The 11,380-nt window shown below is 43.8% G+C and overlaps 1 protein-coding gene across 3 annotated transcripts; it reads left to right on the forward strand.

The window, feature by feature from the left end:
* The first annotated feature begins 222 nt into the window (after positions 1–222).
* LOC133459755 (protocadherin-10-like) lies at positions 223–6,606 on the forward strand. Of its 3 annotated transcripts, none has more exons than XM_061740025.1 (4): positions 223–2,921; positions 4,854–4,918; positions 5,007–5,119; positions 5,423–6,606. In XM_061740025.1, the coding sequence occupies exons 1-4, from the start codon at positions 369–371 to the stop codon at positions 5,692–5,694; spliced, it is 3,003 nt and encodes a 1,000-aa protein (XP_061596009.1). In that variant the 5' UTR covers positions 223–368; the 3' UTR covers positions 5,695–6,606. The 3 variants fall into 3 exon arrangements, with proteins under 3 accessions (XP_061596009.1, XP_061596010.1, XP_061596012.1); XM_061740026.1 differs by having other exon boundaries at positions 4,857–4,918; XM_061740028.1 differs by lacking the exons at positions 4,854–4,918; positions 5,423–6,606 and having other exon boundaries at positions 5,007–5,060.
* The last annotated feature ends 4,774 nt before the right edge of the window (positions 6,607–11,380 follow it).

Here is an 11,380-nt window from a genome sequence, read left to right on the forward strand (position 1 = left end):
GTGCAAAATGATGAAACACTCTTATGAGAAATTGAATGCAGCGCTTTTGACCTGTGGCCAAAGCCCGGGGACTGTGACATGAATTTGATCGGGCTAGTCGGCAGGAAAGATTATCCGAGCAGATGTCGTTTCCCCCTCTATTGAAACAGTGGAGCCAATAATAAACACACACGCAGACACACAGATCTCAGATAGGCTTGTTGCCCCTGCACGTCCCTTTCATTCTCCTCTCTTCTCACTCAGACAGACAGGCAGGCGCTCCATCCTCACCAAGCTCAAGTTGAGTTGTTTTTGTGTTTGTTTGTTGTTTTTTTTCAGGTGGTATTTTACTGTCTTAACACAATCCTGCTCCTCTTTCGGCCTCACATATGGAGACAAGGAAAAGACTGTGTGGGAAATGGCTAGTGATGTGCCATTTTGCGTTGTTGACTTGCGTCTTGGATGCGGTGCGCGCACAGATACGATACTCCATCCCAGAGGAGCTGGAGCACGGAGCTTTCGTTGGCAACATCGCAGAGGACCTGGGTCTGGATTTGGACAAGCTCTCTGCGCGCAGGTTTCGGATCGTTTCGGGCTCCAAGAGGCAGTACGTGGAGGTAAATCTGGAAAACGGAGTTCTGTTTGTGAACGAAAGAATTGACAGAGAAGAACTATGCGAACAGAGTTTGTCGTGTTCCTTCCACCTGCAAGTTGTGATAGAAAACCCTCTGGAGTTGTACAGGGTGGAGATCGAGATCTTGGACGTGAATGACAACTCTCCCAGTTTCCCGTGGACCGAGTTTAACCTGGACATATCGGAGTCTGCTGCGCCCGGGTCGCGCTTCCCTCTGGAGAGCGCGCAGGACCTGGACGTGGGATCCAACTCTCTGCGCACCTACCTGCTCAGCGTCAACGAGCATTTCTACCTGGACATACAGACGCGCAGCGACGGCAGTAAATTCGCAGAGCTGGTCCTGCAGATCCCGCTGGACAGGGAGCAGCGCAGCGCGCACCAGATGGTGTTAACGGCGGTGGACGGGGGCGCGCCGGAGCGCTCCGGCACCGCGCAGGTCGATGTCACCGTCCTGGACGCGAACGACAACGCGCCGGTGTTCGACCAGTCCTTCTACAGAGTCAGGCTGCCAGAGAACGCGCAGAAAGGCACGGTCGTCATCAAACTCAACGCGTCGGATCTGGACGAGGGTTCAAACGCGGACATCACCTACTCCTTCAGCGGCCACGCGCCCATCAAAGTGCGCCAGCTTTTCAGCGTGGACCCGCGCACCGGGGAAATCAAAGTGAAAGGAGTGATAGACTACGAAAAGGCCAGGATGCATGAGATTTACGTGCAGGCCAAAGATAAAGGCCCGTCGGCCGTGGCGGTCCACTGCAAAGTGTTGGTGAACGTCTTGGATAGGAACGACAACCTCCCCGAGGTGATCCTCACATCGGTGTCCACGCCCGTGCAGGAGGACGCGCCCCCGGGGACCGTCATAGCTGTCATCAGCGTCATGGACAAAGATGCAGGTGAAAACGGGAACGTGGACTGTGAGATCCCCCATCACGTCCCATTCCAGCTCCACTCGTCTTTTAAGAACTATTACACATTAGTGACTTCTGATTTCCTGGACAGAGAAGCAGTCCCAGAGTATAACATCACCCTAACCGCCCGAGATTCAGGCTCTCCACCGTTATTCACGAGAAAAAGCATCCCGGTGCAGGTGTCTGACGTGAATGACAACGCGCCTCGTTTTAAACAGCCTTCATATACCGTGTATCTAACTGAGAATAACGCACCGGGGGCGTCCATCTGCTCCGTGAGCGCACTGGATCCAGATTATGGCCAGAATGCATATTTGTCGTACTCTGTATCGGAAGGGGACATACAGGGGATGCCCGTTTCCACATACGTGTCCATAAACTCCGACAACGGCAACATTTACGCGCTGCGCTCCTTTGACCACGAGAAACTTAAAAACTTTCACATCACAGTTCAGGCGCAAGACGCCGGGTTTCCGCCTCTGAAAAGCAACGTCTCCGTCATCATCTTTATTTTGGACCAAAACGACAACGCGCCCGTGATCGTGGCACCCGTGCCGTTTCCAAACGGCACTGCGGCCAATAACGCAGTCGTGCCCAGATCCGCGGACGCAGGCTATCTGGTCGCCAAGGTGGTCGCCGCGGACGCGGACGCGGGCCAGAACTCGCGTCTCTTCTACCAGATGCTCCAGGCCACGGATCCGAGCCTGTTCAGCGTCGCCCTGTACACGGGCGAGATCAGGACGATGAGGCAGTTGGACGAGAAGGAGCCCAGCAGGCACAGGCTGGTCGTCCTGGTGAAGGACAATGGTCAACCGCCCCTCTCGGCCACGGTTTCCATCATCCTGTCAGTGGTTGACAGCCTGCCAGATACGCAGCCAGATCTGGGTGAGCTGTCACTGCAGAGCCCCCATCACATCAGCTCCAACCTCACCCTGTACTTAATCGTGGCTCTGGGCGCAGTCTCCTTCTCGTTCCTGCTGGCTATTATTCTCCTCGTCGCAGTGAGGAGACTGAAGGGCAGAGAGTCCAGCAAAGAGTCCAGCTTCTCCTCCTCCTCCAGCAGCAGCAGCAGCAGCTGTTGTTGCTGCTGCTGCTCTCGTTCAGAGCTGCCCACCACCACGGAGGTGTTGAAGAAGTCCAACTTGAATGTCCGCATGTCCAGCACGGGCGCGTCGGGCTGCGCAGAGCCGAGCGGCAAGAGCGCGCTCCCGCAGGTGTACTGCTACAAAATGTGTCTGACGCCGGAGTCGTCCAAGAGTGACTTTATGTTCCTCAAGCCGTGCAGTCCGGCCATGTCAGTGCCGCAGAATAACGCCAAGAGCACGGACTACCTGACTTCTGGCTGGAGCGCACTGGACCGGAATGAGCTGTCCAACAACAGAGCGGCGACTCCAACCGAGGTAAGACATGGAAACATCAGAACCACGGAGGGATTGTTGCCTCCAAAACCTACTTCAGGAGGAGTCTTAGTAAGACTTAAGGTCCCCAAACTAACTCACCTCAGCTACCTGCCCTCTTGTTTTAAACATGACGCACAGGTCTCCCTCCGCAGCAACGACGCACTTCACACACTAGGTGGCGCTGTAACAAGCGCTAACGCCAGTATTATTTATTAATAATTCAGATTTGTCCAACGAAATAAATCAATTCAATTACATCCATGTTATTTTCCAGTCTCTTTAAGATGCAAAAAGATAAGCCCCAAACCTCAGTCCCAATTTTTCTGAATATTGTTATATTTTGCAAACATATTATTCAGAGATAGATCACTGATGGCAAATGCAAATTACTGTGTATTCAAAAATGGTCAATAATATCACTTTTTTCTATTTGCATCTTAAGAGACTGAAAGATAAATATAAATCATTCAAGATAAATCAGAGGTGTCTAAGACATTTGAACAGGAAAGTAAGTTTTACGCAACAGCTTCTATTAATCAAAAAAGGAACAGTTTATGGGAGAAATACAAAAGTTGGTACACGGATGAAAGAGGTGAACATCATATTTGAAGGCGTGAAGCTTCTGTTTATGTTGAGGCTGTTGCTGTAATAGTTTTACTCTAGCCTGTATTTCCATCAAGGTAAGATGAGACGAGAAAAAGTCTGAAGGTCATTAGAGCTGTCAGCAAGAGGAAGTGTCATGGCGGATTTCTTTTCTTCCACTTTGATTATTGTGCTTCCTTTTCTTCCCATAAAATGTGAAAATGCGTTTTCTTTATAATCCACTGCAAACCACCAACTTGACTCAAGTTGCACTTGCAAAAAATCTCTCTCATTTTATTTTTGAAGATAGAAGAATTTATTCCTGTAAACCTGTCAAAAAGGCATTTTTATGCTATTTAAAAATATTTTTTCATCCATAATTAGATTGTTTTATAAAAAAAATGATCTTTTGTAATAACTTTGATTCTAATGTGTCAACAAATTTAACAAAAATACAGTGTATATATAATTAAATCCAATATCAAGTTCACTGTTTACCTTCCAATGTATGCAAATTAGTGCAATTATTATAGATAGATAGATAGATAGATAGATAGATAGATAGATAGATAGATAGATAGATAGATAGATAGATAGATAGATAGATAGATAGATAGATAGATAGATAGATAGATAGATAGATAGATAGATAGATAGATAGATAGATAGATAGATAGATAGATAGATAGATAATCTTAAGACTTCGGTCCATGTTGGGAAAAAAAACACACCATAATTACATTTCATAAATCCATGAGTTTGAATGAACACAGAGATCTTTGCAAGATCATTTAAAACCTTTATAATTAGATTATTTGCTTGTATTTCTTGATACCTAAATCGGTACATGTAATCAATGATTACAGCATGAAGGTACATTACAAGACACAAACATGTCGCTTCCACTCATCCACCTCTGTAACTTTTTCATTTTTTGTGTTTTTGTAATGAGTTTAAACCTTTGTTAGGGGGCAAAAGGAAGGGAATGAAAGGAGTTTTGAGTTAGAACATAATATTTGTTTGCTTCTGAAGGACTAAAACAGTAGATATTTATAGAAAAATAGAGCTTTAGAAATGTAGTCATTCCTTGTGTTCGATCTGTCTGTCAGTGTTTTGGTCAAATTTCAAAATAGTCTAGTCTAAGAATTGAATCCACATTTGGCTATCTGGTAAAGACTTAAATGACCAATACCATCTCTCAAGTTCCCACTTTTTTCACCAGCTTTCTCTCTGTCCAGCTTCTACGTGTTAGCTGTCAACATGACTCATATTTAAAATAAATGCAGCAGAGTTATACGTGTGCGCACCGTTGTTTAATTTCTTATGATTTTTCTTCATTTTTCAAATAAGCAGCACAAGTATTCAAATAAGGACTGGACATGGACCAAGAACCAACGTAACTTAGTGTACAAGAGGTGAATACAGCGTTGAAGCAGCTTACCCACACACTCATTTCCAATGAAAACACAATAAACTCACACCTCTGATGCTTTTTTCTTTTAGGTATAGTACAGCAAATATGGAGGGGACTCTTTCACGGCATCCAAAATATGATCCCGATGGGTTTTCCAGCTCTGTGGCACCGCAGTACTGGACCTGGGGCAGCCACATGAACGGTAGGTGCAGCTCAGGCACATTACTGAGAGGGTGGGGAGTGGGATGGGGGGTGGGGGGAGGATTAAGTCTGAAGCACATGAATGGCAAACCCAAAAAGCAGATAATACCCAAAAGTGTGGGGATTTTACCGTATCAATGTGGGGTTTATTTAAGTCCCTGCATGGAGCGTTCTTTGCAAAATGCTGAGTTAAGAAGTAGCTTTTAAAACCACTGTGTTCAGATCAAGTGCTCTGTATTTACATATGAGCTCATTGCAGAAATAATCTCCTGATATGAGCCAATTTATGCACATATTTTACCAGAGTGCAAGAAGTCTCTTGAAGAGGAAGCGCTCCCAAACTCCTCCTGGACTCCAAAGTGCAGCCAGCCTCTTTCTGAGCCACCAGACTATCAGCACAACGTGTACATCCCGGGCACCACGTCGGGCTACAGCACTCTCAAACTCACGCCCAGAGGAGACCTGGACGTCTACAACACCTTCTCCACTTTTGGAAAGAAGAAGAAATTCATCTCGAGCTACGATGAATCTTTTGACAGAGACGACGGCAGCATCAGCAACTCTATCTTTACATGAAACGCTTCATATGTCGGTGGTTGAGTTAGGATACGGCTGAACAGAGGCCGCCGATAAGGACTTGGGATGAATTTACTCTGAATTTACGAACAGTATCTTGCTGAAGTTTCCGTTTGTAAATCACAAGGGGGATATTCATCCTGCATGTACATTTACAGCTAATATGTAAGTTAACCATTAGCAGAAAAAGAGAAATGTATCAGCGTATATATCATTATGTTATGATTTAACAGATGTATATAAATATAAAATAACATGTATTTAAAATACAGATGTATTTTACTGATATTCTACAGGATTTCTTTCTCTCTCGTCTTAGCTGTAGCATGCGCCCTGCCGTGCACCAATACTGTATTTACCAATTCTGCTGGAAATCATTTTTAAAACTTCAGAGCAGGAAGTTCAATCTATCGTAGATATTCAATACATTTTAGTTCTAATCAACCCATAAATTCATTCATGCTGTTAATGCTGTGAAGACTCTTTTTATAAATTGTCAACAATCTGTACATAATGCATAAAGCAATGCAAAATGTCCTGGGAAGGTGTGGAACGGTCTTGGAAAGTCCTCAGCATTAGAATCGAAGAAAACAAAGTGAATGCTTTACTTAAAAATAAGGAAAAACTGTTACACTGTTTTGCATTTGAACTGAATTTGTTTGCCTCTTTGAGAGTTGGTGTAACAAGGACGGGCAGCAGAGCTGCGGTTGCAGCTTTTGATCTTGTGCAGTATCACAGAAACACATCGCACTCATCTGTTAATGACATTTTGATAACACAAGTAACAGCATTTCAAGTTGATGTAAATGACATCTGGACAGGAAAAAGAGAAAATTAAATCTATATAAGAAAGTAGCTGACATTCTGGTCGTTACTGATTGTGAAGTATGGGTTTTACCTTGATAATTGTTTACAGTCATGACTTATGTACAAGACATATTCATATCAATAAATCTTCTTCCAACCCTCTTTTTTGTTTCTTTTACAGAGCTGTTATATTTTTACTGTTATATTGCTAGGATGTGTGAGGAATCTGCTGCTGCTCCACCTCTGCCTGGCCAGGAAGCTCTGGTGAAGGTCTCTGTTGTTGCCATTACAGCTCTCAGTGTGACTCCCTCCACCACCGCTTTATAGCGAGTCCAGCTTCCTGCAGAGCATGGCTTCTTCTTCCAACAGCTAGTCCAGACACTTGCTGTGTTTCTTTTCTGCCCGGGTGCACCGCCTCAACGCTACATAAAAGAGGGCACTGTGCAGGATTTCGCTATACACACTCATGGATCTCGACGGATCTCTCCAGCGTAAGAAGAGGTGACTCTGTCCATTGTTTTGGATCCAGTTCAACTCGTCCATTAGCAGCCAGGGGGCAACATCTAGTTTCCTCTTCTGTGCTGAATGCAGAAGTAGAAAAGAAATTGCAGGCCGTTGAATGGCCATGAAGGGTTGTCCCCAAAAGCAATTAGATCTCCAATGACCCCACGTTAAAAGGTTCAACTCTGCAGCAGAAATAAACACAAACTCTGCATAGCTAGACTTTACAACCGCTGGGTTCTGGCAGTCCCTGTTTATAGATGTGGTTTTTAAAATGCCATCTGAGATGTGAACAGATTAAATAGAAACGACTGTAAGGTCACTTTAATCAGCACCATAGCCTAGCATGTGCTAAAATAGGTAGTTTGTGGTAAGGGTGGCGGCCTTTGGCATCAGGGGGCCCGTTTCAATATTTAATATGGGGCCCCTATTTATTACTATATTTGCCAGCTATGTGTCCTGCGTCCGTGACGCATTATAAGCTGAAAGAACGCAGTAAACGCATCCATGAGCATCCATCCACGCATCCATGCGTCCCAAGGACGCACAAATTTTCCCATATAAAACGATACATTGTGACCAAGTGTTAAAATCATAACCAGGACAAGAAACCAGGACTCAGCAGAAAAGGCGAGGATTCAGGTTGGTTTGCAACACATAAGGATATGGATACTTTATTGTCCCTTACAATCCCCTCAAATTAAATTAACAACAAAAATAATGAGTGCTCCGTGTTATTTTTGTCCAGCTGTGATCAGAGCACTCTCTGGGTCAGAGAAACGGAAATAAAAGAGAAACAACCTTCTACAGATTTGTTCTCAAAATTCAGCAAAAAAAATCAAAAATTCAAAATTCTCAACAACAAAAATAATGAGTGCTCCACGTCATTTCAGCACCATGGACAGCTCACTACCTGCATGAAAAGACAGAGACAGACGGAGGAAAAAAATAAAGAAATTACATTAGGCTACTGTTGTGGATTGCCACGGTAGGCCTACATATACCGTGCAGATTGAGTAAAATCAGTAGGCTAGTTTGTTTTATTGATAAAATGTTTTGCGTGTTGCGCTTAAGGTGGACCGATGGAGTTGCTGATTTATGGTTCCGCGTTACAGCAACGCAGCGCCTACGCCGTAGGGTACGCGGGGACGCACACCGTACGGTAAAGGCTGATTTATGGTTCCGCGTTACACCAACGCAGAGCCTACGGCGTAGGGTACGCGGGGACGCACACCGTACCATGCGCGTCGCCACGTACCCTACGCCGTAGGCTACACCGTACACTACGCCGTAGGCTCTGCGTCGATTTAACGCAGAACCATAATTCAGGCTTGAGTTCCCGTTCAGGAGTGCGAATTCCACCTTAAAAAAAACACACCCTCGCGAGTGAAACTTTTTGCCTGCAACTCCGTTGGCATTTATTTTTTTGTCAGTCAGTTGGGGGCCCCCTGGTGGCCGGGGCCCGTTTCAACTGAAACGGTTGAAACATAGGTAAGGGTTGGGTCAGGTTGGGTCAGGTTGGTTTGTTTGTCATTTTGGATTAACCGAGGATGGACGGTCATGTTCTGCCAACGTGAAACCCCAAATGAACAGGCGTAGAAACTGCTCAGAGACTTTTGGGTGATGTGACTAAGGGTTTTACAAGTTCTCTTTATATGGTCTATGTTAAGAGTCCCCGGATACAATGTGGAAGGTGTGGAGGTAACTGTATTCAAACATACTAAACAGAATCCCAGAAACACAGTTCCCGGTCCTGACAAACAGGGACTTCAAGAGTCTTCTACAGGTATCCTATTATCTTTGAGACCAAGGCAAGATCAGCCCCTCCAATTAGTCTTTAAGTATGAGGGGCTTAATGTAATCAAACACCCCAGAGAAATCTAATCATCCTGACTCTTCCAGGTAGGTGTAGACCTGCATGGAAAGATCTCAATCTTTCTCTCCAACGTGCACCTGATACTGGTCCGTTGATTAAAACCCCTGCATATTTGCTCTTAAACTACTAAAACAGCTCCTTTAATGGCCGAAATGTTCATTTTATCATGAAAACACGAGAACTACGTGCATTTTTAGACATAGAAATAGATTATCTTTTCTGCCTTTGAACACTTTGTTGTGGAAAGAAGTATCTCATCCCTCTGTAGAAACACATTTGAACCTCTAGGTGACTGCAATCAGAGTAAGACTGAAATAATATGATAACACTTTATTTTAAAGACTAGTGACTTATTTGATTCTCTTTTACATGCCAAAGGTTCAGGAGGTACATCTTAAGTTTCATGCAGGAGTGACACAGAGTCCTCAGTACAGCAGCTTTACAGAACAGAGCTCGGTGCTCCTTAGAGAAAATAACCTGCATCTCTGCAGCTGCGTCAGACAGCGAAACCCAAACTGCACAGACACGATACTGGTCTGACCTAAGTAGACTCATAATGACCTCACGGAGGGCCACTAAAAACGTTTCTGCAGGCAAAACCAGTTGGCACATGAAGATTGATGAATGTAATGATGAGTGATGAAGAACCAATGAGTAATGTCAATAATGAATGGAGTAATAAAAAGATTTAGGATTGGACATTACCTTGCTGAACCAGGGTACTAACTACACTTACTGTTGGGTAGGGCTGTTCGATTAATCGATTTTAAATCGTAATCGCGATTGTGTAATTACAACGATGTTAAAACGTGAAAATCGTAAAATCGATTTTTCACTTTTTTTTTTTTTTATTATTATTTTTTTTTTAAACTTGTCTGCACACATATTAATGATTGATACCATATTAATGATTGATGGAAATACCTCTCAATACCTGCGACAAGTGCCCCATTGGAGAGGCTCTTTAGTGTAGGAGGGGGCGTTGTAACATGCCACCGGGCATCCCTCAAGCCAGATGCGGTAGACCGGCTCGTGTTCCTTGCAAAAAACTTGCAAATGTGAACAGCAAATGTAATGACTGACATGATTACACACCTCTACCTCCTTCATGGGTTGCATTATTATTTAGCATGCAAAGACCCAGTTTAGTTTAATTAGAAAAAGTCTTGTTTTATTTAATTGGAAATATAACTTACTGTATGTTTGCAAGTGCTGATTTGCAGATTTTTTTTTCAGAGATAAAACTTTATATTTTATTATATTTTTTAAAACTTTTTTTCAACTTATTTTACAGAGTTTTGCACTTTATTCATTCATTTTTGGTTTAATAAGAGCAAAGTTTGCACTTAAAGCCCAATGGGGCAAATGTTCAATAAAAAAACAGCATATTTGAAATTATTTCTTTGCCTTTTGTCAATTCACAAAATAATCGTAATCGTAATCGAAAATCGGATTTTGAAAGAAAAAAATCGAGATTTTATTTTTGGGCAAAATCGAACAGCCCTACTGTCGGGTAAAAAACCCAGAACCACTAGCCACAAAACAAAGAAACGAAGGAAGTAAAACACACAAGAGTTCTGCTTCTTTTTCAGAACCAGAGTCAGAAGATTGTAAAGACAGTTGATATCAGGGCAGCTCCCACCATAATTTTATAAAAACCAAGAACCACACAGCAACGCATACATGAGAACCACACATCAAATAATCAGAACTCCCTCAGTAACACCTCAATAACCTTTTAAGTAACACTCTTTCAATGACACAGGGTCCCAGGAAGTGGAGTCTACATTAGTGCAGCATGTATCTCTACTTATATGACAACCAACAAACAGCACCTTGAGTTATCAACATGTGGTTTTATACAACAATATAGTTCCAGTTCCAGTTGACTGGGGAAAGTCTGCACCCCGCGACGCCGCGTAACCTACGCCGTAGGCTCTGCGTTGGTGTAACGCGGAACCATAAATCAGCCTTTAGTGTGCGCTCTGTGCGCTGTTCTGAACACTTCTGTTGTGCTAATTTTGCTGGGACGCCGGATCCCTCCGCCGAGACACAGCTTTTACGGTATGCGTTCATTGTTGTCTAAATAGGACGAGCAGTGCCCACCCAATCAGAAACGGTACAGATATTTTGGAATTATTTTTATATATATATATTAAAAAAATTTAATTATAAAAAAATAAAGGATCCCCATAACCTTTGATCGGGTGGGCAGGACGCACGTTTGTGTGGGCACAGCGCACCCCTGCCCCAAAACCGGCCTCGAGTTACCAGTACAGAGAGGTCCGACGGGAGGATTATGATCGTATAGTGTGAGCAGACGGGTCGCATCCGAGCATTAGGACGTACAGTGTGAGACCATAAATCGTGGGCTGTGAACTTTTGAACTCAGAAATCTAGTCTTGCAGTGTGAGATGGGGCTGAATCAAACGATTTAAAATATTGCACAGTGTATGCCCAGCTTTAGCCTGCTGTCAGTGTCTGACATTTCCCCCAGTTTGT

Source organism: Cololabis saira, chromosome 14, assembly GCF_033807715.1.
Source record: "Cololabis saira isolate AMF1-May2022 chromosome 14, fColSai1.1, whole genome shotgun sequence".
NCBI lineage: Eukaryota > Metazoa > Chordata > Actinopteri > Beloniformes > Belonidae > Cololabis > Cololabis saira.

Bases quoted from the DNA above. Each gene is read 5' to 3' on its own strand.
- LOC133459755 (XM_061740025.1), top strand. From the start codon at position 369: ATGGAGACAAGGAAAAGACTGTGTGGGAAATGGCTAGTGATGTGCCAT. The intron at 2,922-4,853 runs GTAAGACATGGA...TTTTCAAATAAG, and splicing joins GAGCGGCGACTCCAACCGAG to CAGCACAAGTATTCAAATAA. The intron at 5,120-5,422 runs GTAGGTGCAGCT...ATATTTTACCAG, and splicing joins CTGGGGCAGCCACATGAACG to AGTGCAAGAAGTCTCTTGAA.